At 40.8% G+C, this 20,271-nt stretch overlaps 1 protein-coding gene across 8 annotated transcripts in view; it reads right to left on the bottom strand.

Annotated features, from left to right (window-relative positions):
• Positions 1 to 3,459: 3,459 nt before the first annotated feature.
• tank (TRAF family member-associated NFKB activator) overlaps positions 3,460 to 20,271 on the bottom strand; it is an 81,003-nt gene continuing 64,191 nt past the window's right edge. For all 8 annotated transcript variants that reach the window (XM_078552265.1, XM_078552261.1, XM_078552268.1 and 5 more), the window contains one exon: positions 3,460 to 4,060. In XM_078552265.1, coding sequence (XP_078408391.1) covers positions 3,869 to 4,060 — 192 coding nt within the window. In that variant the 3' untranslated portion in view covers positions 3,460 to 3,868. The remainder of the gene's footprint in view (positions 4,061 to 20,271) is intronic.

Below are 20,271 nucleotides of genomic sequence, written 5' to 3'. Positions count from 1 at the left end.
TTTATATGGAGGCTTTTCCTGACTGTACTATTATTGCTAAAACACAATGTTGCTTTGCACACGTAAAAAGAATTACATATATTAAGACCCCCCACCGCCCTTTACACAGTATGAATTCCATCACTTTCTACTTCTCTTTAGCTCTGAAAAAGAGTCATACGGACTCGAAACGTTAATTCTATTTCTCTCTCCACAGATGCTGTCAGGCCTGCTGAGTTTTTCAGCATTTTCTGTTTTTATTTAAGAATATACACATATTTGTCTGCAACCTGATTTATAGTTGGGAAAGCATACAGTGTCCAATGAACATGGACAATCTATTAAGCCTGCCACATTTTCATAGTGGTCAATGAATTAAAACTAATTATTTAAGAAAAAATACAACTTTAGGTCTAAATCTTAACATGATTCTTAGTTACCCGGTTAACTCCAACTTTTGTACATTTCATTAAAATATTACAATTATATAATCAGGAAATGAAAAGTAAACATTGTGCAATATAAAGGACTATGTGATACATATGGGTTGGATCACACATTTTCACATCTCAGACAAGGGGTTGAATGCAGCCTCAGGAAAATTAGTGGCATCTGGACAAATCATATGATTGTTCTGGAAATATTACAGGTGTCTGGGAAAACCAACAAAAAAATCTGTCCTTATGTGCTGGGAAATCTGAGGCACAAACAAAAATCATATTAGCATCACTGGGTGCTCCCAATTAAGGCTGGTATCTTCTTCAACAGGAGTTGAGTTGATCAGAGAAAGAACCCAATAAGAACTTTCAAAATCCTGACGTTAGAAAAGGCATTGGCCCAGATCTTCCAGTCTCTGGATTGGCGGAGACCAGACATACCCTGAAGGATGCGCTATGGGATCCCTAGAAAGTTCCAGCACGAGGACTCTGTGGGAACTGCCCAGGAAGTTTGAACTTGTGATGGGTAATTCCTTAGCTCCTCAGGACCTTCTGAAAAAGTCTCCAACTCTGTGTTAAGAGTTGGAAACTTCACAGGGTTCCAACTTATCTGAATGGTTACCGAGGAAATCTTAGACTGAAAACAGCATGTCTAACTCATGGGTAACTATACAACTGACCACCCCCCACCACCTCACGCTGACTCCCCACTGACCCCTCGACGCCCCTGCCGACACTCCGAATCCCGACCTTCCCACTCTATGACCCTCTGACTTCCCCTATAACCTGAGTCAGCCTCACCACCCTACCGACTTAGCTCACTCACACATAACACACTAAAACATTATTTAAATGTCCCAAAGCTTTTCAGTATGTTAGTGAATGAAGACTTGCCAGAATGTGGCAGCTAGTACCATAAAAAGGGAGTATGACATCGCTTCCCCTGACAATCCTGCGTTATGAGGAAGGATTCCAAGAGCAGGTACGCTCTGCATTTCTGAAGAGGCCCATTTCGGAAGTCCGGGCCATAAATAAAGAGCTCTGGTGTTGTGCAAGAAAATAGGAGTAGAGTGGGAATCACACAGTGATTGCCTCTCCTCGGAAGATTTGACCCATTATGATTTAGGCAATGAAAAAGACAGAAGAGATGTAACACCTAATTGGAGTCCTGTTCAAGAAACAAATCAAAATTTGAAATTAGAGTTTTTAACACCTGCCTCTTCAGTTGAATGACATCTTGAAAAAGGATCCATGTGACTGAATTGATCACCTTGGTTTGGTATTAATAGATAAGTCCACTAAGTGGACTTCCTTAGCGATAAACTAAAACATTTAAGGTCATCCTTTGTCCACACACACTTTATGAGAGTAAAGGAAGTGGTAGAGACTTTTAAGAAGCCAGTATGTTACAGAATGATCAAGCCTGGGACTCTGTCCTCAAAGATCCACTTTGTAATGGTAATCTGTTACCATAGATGTTGTTTGTTTTAGTTAATGCACCTCTGTATCTAACTTCATTTTAGATGAAAGCATTTTAGATGAAGAGTCATACAGACTCGAAACATTAACTCTGTCTTTCTCTTCACAGATGCTGTCAGATATGCTGAGTTTTTTCAGCAATTTTTGTTTTTGTTTCATTTTAGATGACATTGACAAGTGGGAATTAAGTATATTCTGCTCATTTTTGTATGGAGGGCCTGTGGTGATTTAATAGGCTAGGGTGACTATTGATATATCTGCGATTCTGTTTTGTGGGACAGTCCAAAGGTAAGCTAATTTTGGCATCTTATAAATCTTAGGTACGAAGGCTCGATTCCAATCCTCAATTCCAAAGCATACAAGTTTGAAAGAGGGCAACATATTCAAATGCTAGTCTTAAACTAAGAGTACATACTGGAATTTCAGATACAATGAGCTGGATTTCCCTGGTCCAGTGGCAGCAGGAATGAAGGCAAGAAACCAGGAAAGTAAGTGCTAGCTGTTCGAGATAGCTCCCCACACATTCCTGCCATGGAAAAGTTTCCCAGGGGTGATCTAAGAAGCAGATTGCCTGCTAACTGCACAGAGATGGCAGAGAATTTAAATCATTATATAGGGGCAATTTTGCAATACTGTCGACATTTTCCCAGCGGCAGAGAAACCCCTCGCCACATGGGGAGGCTGAGAGGTCCGTGAGGCGCCCTCCTTGTGGCAGTTGCCGGGGGAGGGGGGTGGGGGTGGGGGAGCACGTGGTTAGGCCATCAAAGCCAGAAGTTCCATCACCCAAAGAGCAAGAAAAGTGTCCTCCACCCATGCCCTAACAATCCAACTGAGGGGGTTTCCCCTTCGAGGGGCTTGCCACCTTCCCTCCTCTGAAATATTTCATTATTTTTATGCCTCCGAGGGCACCTCTATGTTGAGGGTGCCCTCCCAGTCACTCACCAGCCTCAGCAGGGCCCACCTCTCCTGGTGAGGCTGCTGACAATCTAGAGCTGCAAGCCCTTTAATTGGACTGGCAGCATGAGGAGCTTGCCCGCGGCAAGCATGGCAGTGGCCAATTAGGAGGCTGCCTCCAGGAAAATATCTCCGCCAGTCTGGCTCCCACCAAGTGTGGGCTCAGAACCCTCACTTGATCCTGCGTCAGGGTCCCATAGCCAGTAGGAAAGTCCTGGCCACTAGTTCTGATCGTGTGCAATTTAGCATTCATCGATCCAACGGCCTAAAGCAATGTGGTAAACATCTCTGTCTGATGGCTTTGAGGAATTACTTTGATAGTCTCAATAATTTAAAACTTGAAACAAGTTCATAAGACAAAATTCTTCATAATTCTCTAACTCATCAACAAATTCAAACTAATGCAGGATGTGAAAATGTGACAGCAGCACAATAATGGTTTCAGTTGTGAGGTTTGAGTTAAACCATGTTGTGGAAGAATAGTGAAATTTTTTGATGCTGACATTAGGTGAAAAAATGTGAAAGATAACTAGAAACTTCAAAACAAATAAAGAAATAAAAACTTCACTGCAATTCTTCAGGAAAAAAATGTAAAAGGATTGCACGGATAATAACAATTGCTGTATTTAATTCATCTGCTTTTCAATACTAGAACTCCACTCAATGATCTGCTCATTTTTTAATACTGACTTGGATGACCTGCAATTCGAATATTCAAATTCCATGTCACACAAATAACCCTTGTACAATAGGACTATTTGCTTCAAATTAACTTTAGTCAGAATGTATAATGAAAAAACTGAATAACTACACAATATATTTCTTTAAAAACCAAACATTTTCCCTATTGTAAAAAAAAAGCTGTTTCAATAAAAAAAACACAATGTACTAGCCTTCAATTCATAAATGTCCTTTTGGTATTTACAATTCCACACTAACAAGGACTATTTTGTACATTGAGCATACATGTTAAATTCACAAGACAGGTTTCTTCATTTCAATGTGGAATTGTACAAGCATTAAGATCCATTTTTAGCAACACCCACAAAGTGTGAATTAAGATGCCTGAGGAAGTCTTCCCTAGATGTGGTGCCTGCTGGGAAGGCTGTATGACAGAATTCACAGATTTTGGAGTTTAGGTCCAGGTCAGAGTCTTTGGATGCTTGATGCAGTAATTCACCCTCTTTATTGTGGTATGGATTCCACACAGGCTGCAGGAGAGAGGAGACATTTTTCATTACTGAACGTGCTGTGTAAATGGAAAACACACCATATGTCTATAAAAGTCAGATTATAATGCAACAGCTTTAGCAGAATAATCAGCCCTTATGGCAGTCTAGAAAAATATGTTCTGATCAACCTTTTATCTACCTCAGTACTGTGTAGGAAATCAGCTCAAAATACCCATTTTGCAGGATTGTTTTTTCTAAAACAATGACTCAACAACAATAAATGCACACACGTATGTCCAAAGGTTGCTTTTCAAATTGATTAAAAAGTGATTCACCAGTTAATTTGCATTAAAAACGCTCAATAAGAGCAACACACAATGACGCAGTTTCTCACTTTCATAAAGTCCAGAGATTTCTTTAGTCAATTTTTATACATCTCACATACAAACTTGCATTTTCATGCATTACAACAATTTCAGTGTATAGAAAGGCTACAGAGCATACAAGTATTAAAATAGTTGGTACACAGCATGTTTTATTTGATATCACACATAGCTGGTGTATTGGGTCAGAAAAGTAAAAATTTAGTAACCATGTGATAGCTTAAGTATACTGATCTGAACTATTCTTTAAACTTGCTATGTAGCAGAGTGCATGAATTCTAACTGCATAGCTGGGTCAGCATCAATGCATATTAATGTCCTAATTTTAAGTGTAATAGCACCACTTCCTGTTGTTAATAAACATTTTGCTTGATGTATGTAACTAGCAGTTGGTGTAAATTGCACATGAAATCTGCTTAGGTGCAGACAGAACATTTATCTAAAGCTACTGAAACATATGTATTTGCTAAATACTGTACTTGACAGAATATAAAACTCAGATTGTAACTGCTCCCAGGAGGGTGCAATTTATAAGGGGATTTTGTATTGCAGACTACTTATAAATGTTCACTGACTTAAGCTGTCTTTGTACCTTATCTTTGGCATCGGTGTTAGACCAACATTTTCTGCACACTGTGCCAAAACAGTATAAAGCTGCCAGTGCAGGCTGCTACTGGAGGAAATGCCAGCGCTTTGTTTCATTTTATACCAGTGGCAGTATAATGATTTCTGGTGTGATGCCTGCTTTTTAAACTTACCTATATATTTTTGAAACATAATTCTGGGTACAGTGGCTCATCATTTAATTTCTACCAACTGAGAAGGGCTTGTCAGTAATAAACTGCCCCAAGTGGGGCTCCAAAAAGCAGCACTCCGTACACATATTTAAGAGGTGCAAGTGGGCAACAAAACACAGGTCCCTAATAACATCTGAGCTAATTAAATCAACAGAAAACTCCACAGATACACCTGGACTGATTCAAAGACAAACTTGCATCAACTATAACACCAAACAGTTTTTCCATTGTGACTTTCTGTCATCCACTACCACCAAAAAGATCCAGAAACTAGTTGTATTTGAACTCCCATCCAATGTCTCAGTGAACATGTCAAGGGACATTAGGGAGGGCAAAGTTGGCCATGGCTCCTGTTATCCAGTGACTCCTGCTGGAAATGCACATGTGTGGATGTAAGGGAAGGGCTGAATTGGCTCAGCTGCAATGGCCCCTGTAGCTGAACAACATCCTGACATTCGCTTTAAAACTAATAAGTAATTAATGGCCACTTAGTGAGGCACCAGAGGATTCCCAGGACCTGTGTAATTGTTCCAGTAAGTATTCAATGTCTTCAGGAAAAGAGAGAAGATAGTTGGCAAACTAAATAAATGTCTTTCAATTCTTTTGTAAATTATAGCAGCTGAACTGGAACACAAAATGGATAACCGAGAGAGATTCTAAAATTTTGAACATCATCAGGCTATTGAATTAGCTGAAAGGCAATGTGTCAATCAAGTATGTTTTAATTTTTAATGTAACAGTTAAGCTATTTAAAATTTTGAATGTCAAGAATAAGTCAGAATAAATAACCTGACACTTATACTTTGACCTAGACAGCTCAATATCAGATTGCTTTGAATAACTTCATGCAATATGATAATCTTCCTTTATGTCTAAACAGCATAAGTATTTTGCAAGAAAAGAATAGTGTTTTGCTCCCTAGCACACAAACAGGAAGGAACTTTGGAACAGATAGCTGACATGATACATTAGCAAACTGAAGACACACAGAAGGGAGTGATATTTGATGGTAGTTAAATAGGACTACTTCATGTAATTTTATTAATTTCCATGGAAACAAAGATCTTTAAGTAAATGACAATGTTATGGAAAACTGCACTTTTTCATAGTCAACAATTTCATACATATTAATGTAACTTTACTAACTGCATATCATAATCAATGAGTTGATAACCCCTTTCTATGCAACTTAGCAGCAATTCTTGTTTTATATTTTTAAATAACCTGCCTCTTCATAACATGTAATTACATACCAGCTGCTTCATTTGCTTCTGTACAGTTTTGCACTGTACAAAGCAGGGTGCCATCTACTGAAAATAGATACTCAGATAACTAGTAAAAGAACAATCCAATGAGATAATAGAAAAAGGCATTAGTAACAAGTAATGTGATAGAGTGTGTGTGTTTCACAGCTCCACAGGGCTTCTAAGTAATAGAGGAAATAGTGTAATTTGTTTTTGCTAAATCTCTTACAACAGCATTGGTGATAAACATGATGCAAAAGAATTAATATACTGTACTGACTATATAGCAAGCAACAGACCTTGGGCTAGAACATTTGAGAAACCCTATGGACAACACATTTTTGTCTCAATAAAAATGCAAGACTTTTTTTTAGAAGTTGTGTTTGTTACTATGTTCATGTTTACTGCTAAACAATATGGCCTGGAATTCACTCCAATGACAATACTAGTTCTGAACATCCTAAGTTAGACTGTTGTGCTCCCCAATCCTCCAGCTGTAAATTTACAACACAATTTGTTGGAAGATAATGAGAATATATGCAGCAAGCATAATGGTGGATTGGGAGCAGTGCAGCCAATGGCTAAAGTAATGCTACTTGGACCCAGATATATTTAAAATAGATGCATAAAAGTTGATGGGCAGAAACAATCACATTGGATGCAACAATGACCCTCCCTTTCCCACTGAACAACACAAAAACCCAATTCCAGTATTGGCAGAGCAGAAATTGACTCCAATTAAATATTGAGGCCTGACACCATTATCGTTGGTTCCCTGGCACAAATTCTGTTCCCTAAGTGATAGAGGTCACAAGTTTTGGAGGTATTGTCGAAGAAGCCTTGGCGAGTTGCTGCAGTGCATCCTGTGGATAGTACACAAAGCAGCCACAATGGAGAGAGAAGATGTTTCAGGCGGTGAATGGGGTGCAATGAAGTGGACTGCTTTGTGCTGAATAGTGTTGAGCTTCTTGAGTGCTGTTGGAGCTAAACCCGCCCAAGCAAGTGGAGTGTATTCTATCACACTCTAGACTTCTGTATGGTAGAGAGGCCTTGGCAGTCAGGTGACCATTCACGACAGAATATAATATAATCAGCCCCTGGTTTTCTCTAGTAGCCACAGTATTTATGTAGGTGGCCCAGTTGAGTTTCTGGTCAATGGAGACCTTGGAAGGTTGATGTTGGTGTTTTCAGTGATAGTAATGCCATTCAACATTATAGTGGCGGAGTTATGATCTCTTGTTAGAGATGATCATTGTCTCAAAGGTGTAACTGCTTCTTGTCACTTATCAGTCCAAGCCTGGGTGTTACCTAGTGTTGCTACATGTAGGCATGGAGCGCCTCATCATCTGAGGAATTGCAAATGGAACAGAACATTGGAATCATCTGCAAACAAAAATCACATCTGACCTTATGATGGAGGGTAGGTAACTGAAGAAGCAGCTGAAGATAGCTGGGCCTATCACATTTCTGTTTTACACAGACTCCTTGGTGGAACACTTGGTCACATGATCCCTTGATGTCAGTGGTACTTACATCTCACCTGTAAATCTTTATGGAGTCTTCCACAAAGGATACATTCAGTTCCAATCTACCATCCACGGATCCTCAAGTGTGTTGTCTTGCAATCAACCTGATCCCAAAATGACCCAACTTATTTCCTCCACCACTAAGGATAACAGACACGAGCTGGTTATAAGAGAACTAAGTAGCTGGAGTTTATGCCCTCACTAGATGGACAGTAGGCATCAAGAACTTGTCCAACAGCACAATTCGCCATAAAATGTGCAAGTGCACTGTCACCGTTCTGCAATCGTGTTTGAACGCAGACATTAACCCAATAAGCTCCTGGAGTTGGAGGTACAAAGTTGCAGGAACTACTCATTTCTCTATAAACTCAGTCAAGGTAGGCATTGATAAATGTGCGTGTGTTTATATAATCAGCCTCCAACTGTTGTTATTCCTAGTCTGAAAAGTTTATTAACAGCAACATGATTAACTCCTACTTTCGAAGTAGTAGAAGGAACTATACAGGACAGTTGCCTTGATGTTCAAAAGTCCAAGCCTAATGACAATAACCAGGTTTACTCATTACCAACTGCTTAATATGGCTTCTTATGGAAAAGCCTTTGGCAAATAAATGTATTCACCACAAAACTGATTTACTGTACAGGTGACTAAGCAACAGGCTGAAGTGACTGAAGCTCTTCCTCCCTCCAACCATTTGCTTTTCCCCATCTGGATCTTACACAAGCTAAAGGAAATCCACCTTTTGCATGCCCAATAACTTTCAACTATGAAAGAGAACTATTACTACCCTCTTAGACCCAAGGTCAACATGCACTGGGACTCTGAAGGGGAATGATGAAGGCCAGTTTTCTTCATCCCTTCTTTAAAGGCAACAACCAAGCTCTTCATGGAAGACAGCAGAATGCACATATATTGTTGTGAATGTACAACTGGGGGAAATCACTTGCATTTTGTCTTCCAGAGCTATAACACTGTGCTAAATGGCAAGCAGTATCCTATCCCACTGGTTCTTCATTATCCAAGATGGTGAAAAATACACAATAGATCCTGAACAAACCCACTAAACCATCTGTGAAAACAAGTATCATGGCTTTTTGAGAAACAGCTTGAACTGACATTCAAGCTGCTGTGTTTCATACAAAAGCAAAATACTGTAGATGCTGGGAATACCCAGAAGGTCAGGCAGCATCTGTGGAGAGAGAAACAGAGTTAAAGTTCTAATGAAAGCTCATTGACCTGAGTATTTCCAGCGCTTCCTATTTTCGTTACAGTGCTATGTTTTCATGTTCTTCGAACCTGTTCCCTCAAGGTCCTCTTGCTCTGCAACAGGACCATGCCTACTTCCATTCAGAGTACAATTACTATTTTAAAAAAAAAACAAAATGCATCGCCTCACTCTTAGTGACAATGAATTCCATCTGCCACTTTTTAAGCAATTTCTTCCCCTCTTATTAATATCCCTTTGTAGTTTACTTTGGTCTTCTAAAGAATGAACTGTACCTCCTATTTTGGTTTCATCTACAAATTTCAATGTAATTTCCTTTAGAGCTGTATAAGCAGCGAGTGGCTAGGATCTGGAATGCACTGCCCGAGAATGTGGTGAAAGCAGATTCAATCATGGCTTTCAAAAGAGAAGTGGACCATTATCTGAAGAGGAAAAATTTGCAGGGGTACGGGGAAAAGGCAGGGGAGTGGCACTAAGCAAATTGCTCTTGCAGAGAACTGGCACAGACACGCCAGGCCAAATGGCCTCTTTCTGTGCTGTAACCATTCTATGATATCCAGATTTTTGTTATTGATATACACAGTGAACAGAAGGAGCCCCTGAAGTGAACTCAGAGTAATATTACCCTCTTCCAACCGCTCTGATAAACAGCCCTTAACTTTTTCTATTTATTCTTTCACGTGGTGTGGGCGTCGCTGGCTAGGCCAGCAATTTTCCCCCTTCTAACCAGTTTTTAATCCAGTTTCCATTTTCCCTCAAATTCCATTTCCCTTAAGCTTCTCTCATAATCTCCACTTGGGTACCTTGTCAATGATTATCCAAAAATCCATGGACACTACATCCACTAAATTTCTCCAATCTACCAAGCCTGTTACATCCTCAAGAATTGTGATGTTGGTCCCTTTTGAAATCAGTGTTGACTGCTTATAACTATTTTTTCTTTATCTAGATACATGGTTATTTCACCCTTAATGGAAGACTCAAATATTTCTTACCATTTCTTAACATGTGTTAAGCAAACTAGCCTGTAATTACCCACATTAGCACAGTCTCCGTTATTTTTTTCTAAATAAAACACACTGGCAATGCTCAAGTCCTCCAGCACACACCCATGCTCAATAGAGCCCTAAAATATATTTGCTTGGGTCTCTTCAATTTCCGCCTTCAACTCCTCAGCACTTTGTCTACCTTTACCCGAACTAAAATTTTTCTTTCGTCTATCACAGTATCACTCATCTTGCCTTTAATCACATTAGGATTCACGTTCTGCAAAAGTCCAGCACTGCAAATTCAGTTCTGTTAAATCCCTGGATACCACCCCATCCCACATGAAACCACTTAAGCTCAAGGACACCTGTAATAAAGTACCATATCTTAGCACTTTCATTCTAACAAAGTGCAGAACTCTCTCCAAATGCTACCAGAATCCAAGATCCCACCCCCATACCATTAAACCCCAGGATTTCAATTCTACAAAGCTTAGGATGCCCATTTCCATATTGTTAAATATCAGTATCTCCACACCAGTTCTTCCAAATTGCAAAAGCACCCCAAGTGCTCCAGACCACAAATTCTCCACCAGGTGCTGTCAAATACCACCTTTCTACCCTGGTTTTAGAATCTTTTCCCTGGCTTAGTCAGTCATTGTTAATGAATGGCCTTGGTAATACATTGGCCTTGGTAATAGCATAACACTCCTGTATCAACCACCCACCATGTGCAATATCACGAGAAATCAGTTTATATATCTGAGCAGATATCTCAAATGACTGCTCATGAGAAACCAGATGATATACTTGAATAAGCAGCGGAGCATTATATAATGCAGTGCAGAATGTATTATTCAGAGGCTAAGATAAAGCTGTTGTTTTCAGAGCACAAAATGTAATTGGTGTCAAGCTCAGAGAGGCACAGTGAATTCAAATTTAATTGGTTTATGATGACACTGATTAAGCTGTAATTTAATTAAAATAATGTCTTCCATAGTCTTTCACATGGTGTCTAATACATACATTCATAGGTACGTACAAATGGCAGGAGTAGGCCATACAGCCCCACGAACTTTATCTGGCATTTGATAAGATCATGGCTGATCTGAATGTGGCCTCAATTCCACTTTCCTGCCTGACCCCATAACACTTGTTTTCCTTGTCAATCATGAATCTAACTCAGCCTTGAATATACTCAATGACCCAGCCTCCACTGCTAAGGAAGCAAATTCCGCAGGCCAATGATCCTCTGAGAGAAAACATATCTTCTCATTTCTGAACTAAATGGGAAACCTGAGATAAAAGCAAAAAACTGCGGATGCTAGAAATCCAAAACAAAAACAAAAATACCTGGAAAAACTCAGCAGGTCTCACAGCATCTGCAGAGAGGAATACAGTTAACGTTTTGAGTCCGTATGACTCTTCAACAGAACTGTTGAAGTTCTGTTGAAGAGTCATACAGACTCAAAACGTTAACTGTATTCCTCTCCGCAGATGCTGTCAGACCTGCTGAGTTTTCCCAGGTATTTTTGTTTTAAATGGGAAACCACACCTTTAAACTGTATCCCTTAGTTCTAGTCTCGTCCATGAGTGGAAATATCTTCCGAGCATCTACCCTGTCAAGTTCCCTCAGGATCTTATATGTTTCAATAAGATCACCTCTCATTTTTCTAAATTCCAATGGGTATATGCCCAACCTGTTCAACCTTTTGTCATAATATAACTGATTCCTAATATGGAGGGGTTGAGTGAACCTTCTCTGAATTGCTTCTAATGCAATTTTATCCTTTCTTAAGGAGAGACCAAAACGGTACACAATACTCCAGATGTGGTCCAACTAAGGCCCTGTAGAGCTGTAGCAACACTTCCCTATTTTAATATTCCAGTACCAGGACACCCAGATCCCTCTGTACTGCAGAGTTCTGCAGTCTCTCTCCATTTAAATTGAATTCTGCTTTTCTATTCTTCCTGCCAAAGTGGACAACCTCACAATTCTCCACATTATACTCCATCTGCCAAATTTTTGCCCACTTACTTAACCTATTCATATATCCCTCTGTAGACTCTATGGCAGGATTTTCCTGTCGTCGGGTGGACACGGCAGGCAGGCCCAGCAGCAGTTGGGAAAAGGTCCACCGCCCACGATTGGCCCCCGGACCACGATTTCACGCTGGCTGTCCAGTTAACGGCCAGTCAGCATGAAAGGCACGCTGAGAAGTTCAGCACTGCCAGGGTGAGGGCAGGAGGAGGGCAAGCACAAAATTCTGTGCACACGCAGGGGGGTGCACACCGAAAGCGCTCCTTGAAGGCACAGAGCAGCCTTAGGGAGCTGAAGCATTGTACAATTAAAAAGAAAGATTTTTAAAATGTTAAAAACATGTCCCGACATAGAACTCAGTAACAATAGCAGAAACATAAAAAGAAATTTTAGGCATAAATTTTTATTAATTATTGTTGGAAACCTCATCCCGCCCATGGATGAGGTTTCCTAAAAAATCCAAAGGCTGCCTGGTTGATTTGCCCGCCCGCCAACCATAAGGTTGGACGGGCAGCAAAAAATTACTTTTCATTAATTGATTAAAGGTCTTAATAGGCCTCTTAATTGTCGGCCGAATCTTGCGTGCACCCGCCAACCGAAATATCGCGCGAATGTGTTATGACATCAGGACGCTCACCTGACGTCATTGTGTACTAGTTTAAGTCTGATCGGGTCGGGCACATGCCCGTCCGTGGGATGTAAAATTCTGCCCCATGTCCTCTTGACAATTTACATTCCTACTTATCTTTGCTCATCTGCAAAGTTAATTTCCATACATTCAGTCCCTTCATCCAAGTCATTGATACAGTGTGTAAATAGTTGAAGCTCCAGCACTGATCCCTGTGGCACTCCACTAGTCACATTCTGCCAACCTGAAAAAGATCCATTTATCCCTACTCTCAGCTTCCTGTTAGCTAACCAATCCTCTATCCATGCTAATATGTTTCCCCCTACACCATGAGTTATGAGTTCTTATCAAATGCCTTTTGGAAATCCAAGTACACCACATCTGCAGGTTCCCCTTTGTCCACCTTGCTTGTTACTTCCTCAAAGAACTCTAATCAATTAGTCAAACATGATTTCCCTTTCACAAAACCATGTTGACGCTGCCTGATCGCATTGTGATTTTCTAAATGTCCTGCTATAACCTCCTTAATAGATTCTTACATTTTCCCTATGACAGATGTTAGGCTAACTGGCCTGTAGTTTCCTGCTTTCTGTCTCTCCCTTTTCTCGAATAGAGGTGTTACATTAGCTATTTTCCAATCTGCTGGGACCTTCCCAGAATCTAGGGAATTTTGGAAGATCACAATCAATACATCTACTATTTCTGCAGCCACTTCTTTTAAGACTCTTGGATGCAGGCCATCAGGTCTAGGGTTCTTGTCAGCTTTTAGCTCTAATAGTTTTCCCAGTAGCTTTTCCCTATTGATTTCCCTGGCGAATGCACTGCTTCATAAAGATGATGTATTGCAAAATCAATTATTCTTCTACTAAAATCAAAATGTCTCCTTTAAGATTATAAAGTCTAATTGTCATTAATGAAACACTGGGTGATGTTGATTTTAATTTCTGCCATAAATTGGGGAGGCAGGCAGTGTGTCTCTTCCACCCATCTGAAGTAAGCAGGAGGCTCAATAGATTTTCCTGATCAGGATCTGGTTAAATACAGAACGTGAGCTGCCAGTACTAATTCTGTTGTTTACGGGCAACTCGCTGTTTGGGGCAGCAGGAAATCATTAGCGTAAAGATTGTAGTGGAGCTGCTGCAGCACCTTAATGGGGATAGCTAAAACAATGGCAAAGTTGGTGGGAGGGTGGGGCGGAAGAGTTGAAGCAGCAGACTGAAGTGGCAGGAAAATAATGTACAAGAGCTCAGAAAGCAATGATGAGTTCATGTTTAAGGCTTAAATGTCCCAAAAGTAATGAAGGAAAAGTTATTGGCAGGCTTCCTTCCAGCCTTGCCTGAACGCAGCTTATTATCCTTTAAGTAGTGCTGCAAATGGCTGCCTTCCATCCAGAATACCCGTCATTTGTGGGCAGGTTGAGGCAGTGGCAGTGCTGCTGACAAAAATAGCAGTGGGGTCCTAACTGTGCAGGAGGACTCTTATTTTCACAGAATTGTTGTGCTGCAGAAAGTGGCCATTTGGCCTATTGTGTCTGCACTGGCTCTCTGAATGAGCAACTCACCTTGTGCCATCCCCCCGCCTTCTCCCCATAACCCTGTACATTCTTCCTTTTCAGATAACAGTCTAATTCCCTTTGGAATGCTTCAACTGAACCTGTCCACCACGCTGTCAGGCAATACATTACAAACCCTAGCCATTCACTGTGTGAAAAATTCTCTCATCATAACACTTCAGCTTCTTTTACTAATGACTTTAAATCTGCCCTCTTGTTTCGATCCTTTCAGGAGTGGGAACAGTTTCTTCCTATCTGCTCTGTCCAGACTCCTCATATGATTTTGAATACCTCTATCAAATCCCCTCTCAACCTTCTTTTCTCCAAGGAAAACAGTCCTAACTTCCTCATCCTTGGAACAATTCCCGTGAATCTTTTCTGCACCTTCTCTAATGCCTTCACATCCTTCCTAAGGTAATATTCTAGCTGAGGCCAAACTAGTGACTTATACAAATTCAGCATAACCTCCTTGCTCTTGTACTCTATGCCCTTATTAATAAAGCCCAAGATACTGTATGCTTTATTAACTGCTCTCCCAACCTGTCCTACCACCTTTGATGATTTATGCACCAGAAAATCTCAGGTCGCTCTGCTCCTGCACCCCCTTTAGAGTTGTACCCTTTATGTTATATTGTCTCTCCATGTTCATCCCACCAAAATGAAAATATATTAGTTATACACTTACTGGTTTCAGGTGGGAATGTTAGCTGCCAACATTGAGGCCCATCTGAAGATTGCAATGGCCTTCAGCAATAAGTTGGCAACTTTCTTTTGGCTGCAATTTTCTTCCTGATAGCGCCCAGTTAACACTGAGAAACAGGAAGCAGGGAACTAAAAATCAAACCTTGTAAATTCAGAAATGAATAGCTGGAGCTTAAGGTGTCAGCTGTAGTTGTTTCTTTTGTTCGGTTCAGTCAGAGGTTAGAGATAATCAGATACCAAATAAGTACCTTCTTTTCTATGAGTGCGGCACTGAAATTTGAATGCGATATTTGAAACATGTAGATAGGAAATGTTTGGAAAAGTTGGATGAAAAAACATATGGATCTCCAGGAAGTTGGGACATTTCATTTCTTTCTTGTCTGTTTTCACTCTGTCTAATTCTTCTCTTTCCTTTTTTTGACAGGTGGTGTAGTGTGGCGTGTAAAGAGGCTGCAAAAGGCTACATTTTGAGTCGGAGTTGCAGGGAAACTCATTATGTCCATATTTTCATGGAAAATATAAGTCAGAGGTTGTGATCATTATACATTTCTATAGTTTTACGTAATTTGATTATTTTTTAAAGTTGAGGATTTACAGAGACAGTAGAGAAGATTTTTCAGGTTCCAGGGATATAAGAGGACATCAGAAGCATTGAGAAGAGGGGTTGATTTGGGTCAGCAGTAATGGGAAGCTAGGCTAAATCTGCGGAAACAATGATTTCAGGTGGTGGGATGTGAATATCCAAGAATATTGTGGAGAAGGTTTGTGAAGAATTTGGTTCTTGGAGTAGTGGCTGAGGATTCTGAGGCCTGGGCTTTTTAGTGTGTTGAAAGTGCAGATGCGATGGAAGATACAAGTGCTACAGTGTGACAGTAGTGCAAGATTGTTCTTAGGGTATGGAAGCACTGGGATAACATGACAAGCTGGGGCATATTGGAAGAGCTGTTGTTAGGGAATCCTAGAAAAAGAGCAATAAGCACTTAAAACTTAAACCTGGTTTCTGGGACAAGGTTGAGAACACCACGACCAAGATTTTCTCAGAAGTTGGATGTCAGTGGGAAGCTTATGAAAAGGCGTGAGTGCCTAGCATGGGAGCAGTGGGAGTGGAAAGCAGTAGCAGGAAAAGGGGTGGGGGTGGGGGGAACAAGCGCCTGTACTTTAGGTACTGGTGATAAGAGTAGTGGGTAAAAAGGAGAATGAAGTTTGTAAAGCCTTCCCAAACTCCCCAAACCCTCACGCACCAGGAGAAATTTTCCAAATGGGCTTCCCCACCAGTGAGAGTACTGTGGTAATACTATATTTGTTATTTGTACGTACTACTTTAAGGAATAGAGGTTTTGTCAATTCAGTGCTAGGCAGTCCTTTGGGAAATCCCACTTCGAGTGAAATAAGCTATATTAAGCCCTTGCTATAATTCAACTATTTTAATAAAATTATACCAAGGGCTAAACAACATACAACTGGAACTGATGCCAGGAATGTGGTTTTTCCCATTGTGGCCATGGGGAGAAAAAGTAGTGTAATTTAGAATGGATTAGTGCATGGCAAATGATGATAAAGATCGAGGGGAAAGGGTGTTTGGCTGCCTCAGGGCAGTAAGCAAGACAGGAAGAGGGAGCAGCGTCAGGTTCGTAGGTACAGCTACGGAGAACATCTCCACCTCTCTTGGAGAGATGGTTGGGAGGCTTCAGTGGTGGACAAGCATACTGAATAGCGAAGTGGGTTAAGATGGGCAAGTTCAAACATGATGTGAAAGCATTACATGACAACACTATATAAATTACACATTCCTTCCATTTTAATAGTTAATGTTTCTCCTTTCCTTACGTTGTTGCATCATTTTTTGATTTTTACATGCCAGAGGTGGTCAGACATAAAACACGTTGTTAATTTGAAACATTGGGCAGAAATTTTCGCTCAGTGGACGGGCGCGCACCTGACCCACTTGAGTGTGAAACAATAAGCGTTGACGTCGGCCGAGCGTACCAACGTCAACGCACAGTCATGTGATAGTTGGGTTGGACTGGCAGCGACAAATTTACGTTAATTGATTACTTAGTGGCTTTAACAGGCCTTTTAATCGTTGGCGGGCACACTGCCGGCTCCAGCGCGCGCCCACCGAACGAACTATCACGCGACTGCGCGTTGACATCAGTACACTTGGCCGACGTCAACGCGAAAAGGCCAAGCGACCATTGCATTTTCTTGCACGGGCGGGATGAGGTTTCCAAAAGCAAATAAAAATAAAATAAAAACTTTTTCATTCATAACATGTCGCTGCTCATGAGACAGAGTCACGTGAAGGTACATGTTTCATTACAATGAAAAAAAAATTTTTTTCCCCGTATCTCTTCATCTCCTTGAGGCAGCTCTGTGCCTCGGAGATTATGAAGTGCTCATTCGCATGCATGCATGAAGTTTGTGCTCGGCCTGCTCGCCCTCCTCCCCTTCCCCCTCCGCACAGGCAGTGCTCAGCGCTGCCGCTCGTGTTTCACACTGGGCGAGCCTTAATTGGCCGCTCGCGGGAGGCGGTTGACTTTCCAACCGGCCCCGCCAAGCCCGCCCACCAAGGGCAAAATTCTGCCCCTTCTTCCAAAATTACTTTGTATGTTGCCAATAGGAAGAAAATGGCAGTGATCCAAGGACAAATGTATTTAATAATTAGAAATGGAAAGTAATAAAACTAAAATAACAAATTGGATTGCGTAATAGATTAAGAATAAAATCTTGATGTATGTCAAATAATGGATCAAATGTTGAAAACAATCTTAGACCATAAATCACGTAAAATGCTGGAGTATGCAAACTGATAGAAGTAACAAGTCCAAGAAGTGAGAGTTACACTGTACAAAACACTCCTGTTGTAGTCAGCATAAATAGAAAATAATAGAAAAGCTTTGGAGAAAATTCCAAGAATAAAGGTAATTCTAGATTCTGGGTTATCAGTTATGAGCAGAGACCAAGGAAAAGAGTGAAGAATATGTTCTTAGTTGTTAAAATATTGACACAACTCAATGCCTGCGGATGTGGAGAAGTACTTCATGTGAATGAAGAAAGAGTAAAGATAAAGTTAAAGAATAACATTTTCATGCTTAAAACTCCAATTTATAAAATAAGCTTATCTGGTGCAGCACACAGTGAGTTAAATGTTGCAAAGAAATTAATTTGATTCCCAATTCTGCAGGGTAGTATAGATTTGGGAAAGGAAAATGATCAGAATAAGTCTTGAAATAAAATAAAATGAGAGAGTGAATTGATTGGGAGGCTTCTCAATTCTACTTTCTTATGCTCTTATCAACTATAGGATATATGGCTGCTGTGCCTTAAAAAGGTAATTCTCAATTATACTAACAGGAACTAATTTCCACACACGATTAAAAAATGATGAAAAAATAAGTTACAAACAATGTAAGGTTTTCAGTAGTGATTATATGCAAGCCTAGCCTGACTGGTTCAAGACAAACCATTTAATTTTAATACACAATAAAAGGTGATGCCATGCCATCAAGGGATGGGGAGTGCTATATATGGTTTCTAACACCCACATTCTCTAAAACACCAGAACCTCTACATTAACAGCTCATTTTGACCGGAGAACATACTTAAAAACTCCAAAATCAATACTAAGTCAATTGATGATATGTGGAGAATGCAATTCATTCTGTGAATGAAGAACACAGGAGATGGATAACTCATTTTACTTCATTCAACAGCTGCCATATATCAGAGGTGCCCACCAAAGGCAGAAGTTAATCAGGAGAGTGGAAAGATCAAAAATGCCAGTAGTCAGGATTAAACTGTGGAAGAATAAGCCTATGCAGCAGTTAAATACAGTCAGTAATGGTCTGTGTGTGTATTGCACCAATGGGACTGTTTTGCAAATACTTGTGCATTGCTCAACAAGGTTTCACGATATTGCACCATGTATGATATGACCTTTAATTTTACCTGTGCTTTCTTTCAGGAAAGAGGATAGCAGTGTAGAATGTATTTCAATTTGCTTAGCTAGCCACTGCTTGATAATTGGTTAGTCTTCAATAGTAGGCAATAGATAACTGCTATAGCTTCTGAAGATGCATGGTATAGTTATTGTGGAGCTTAATGAATATCAGCAGAACGAACATGAAATCACACATAAATACATGATTGCACTTGAAAACTCATATGAGGTCAAACCTTCTTGGTGGCTGGGCAATCTTAATTTGAAATACAAGGTCCCAGATCTTCTGCAAAGCAGCAATCATCATCAGATTGCTGCTCCACATTTCTTCTGAGCCCGGCTTCTTCAGAAAAATGGAGCGTACGGTCCAACAAAGAACTCCACTACAGTGCTGTAGGGTAGGGGTAGACAAAATAAGGCCCCTTTTTACAGCACAAACTGCCATAAGGTAAGCTTAAATGTCCAATGTGAATGTTAATGAATAGATGAATGTGTGCATGGGTAGTGTGGTAGGGTAGGGTGAGTGAGGTGGGTAGGTGGATCGGGGTAGTTGTGTCTGGTAGGGAGGGGTAGTCAGGTCAGGTCTGGAGTTGCATATTCAGGAGGGGTAGTCGAGTTGGGTCGGCAGTTTGGCCAGTGGGGGTTCAGGGTGAGCGATTGTGGGGGCGGCGGGGGGGGGTCAGTTCTGTAGTTAGCCAAGAGTTAGACTAGGATTTTTCTGCCTAACATTTCCTGAATAACCATCCAGTTAAATCCATGGAACTGTCCGAAGTCTCTGGGCAGGATTTTCCGGCCCCACCCATCTGGGATTGTCTAGTCCCACCGAAAGTCAATGGACTTTTGGCTGGCCCGCCGAATCTCCCACATCGGATCCCGCCACGACAGGGCCTGAAAATCCCGGCCTCTGACTCTAGCTCAGAGTAGAAAACATTTGCGGAGGGTCCCAGGGGCCAGGGGAATTGCTCGACAGAAGTTTAAACTTCCTGGGCATTCCCACAGAGGTCAGCACGTTGGAACATCTGTGGGGTCCCGAAGCGCATCCTAGGTTGCAAGTCTGATCTCCAACAATCAGGGGACTGGAAGATCTGGGCCAAGGTCTCTGAGTAACAGATTGACGAAATAAATGAATTTGATTGGCAATGAAGCTTTGTTCTAATTCACTCAGATTGTACACTGCTAAAAAACATTGACAGATATGTGAATAGTAAACAAGTTATGATTTAAA

This window comes from Cetorhinus maximus, chromosome 11 (assembly GCF_964194155.1).
Source record: "Cetorhinus maximus chromosome 11, sCetMax3.hap1.1, whole genome shotgun sequence".
Classification (NCBI taxonomy): domain Eukaryota; kingdom Metazoa; phylum Chordata; class Chondrichthyes; order Lamniformes; family Cetorhinidae; genus Cetorhinus; species Cetorhinus maximus.
The sequence above is the reverse complement of the archived record's forward strand: the minus strand, read 5'-3'. Positions and strand labels throughout refer to the sequence as shown.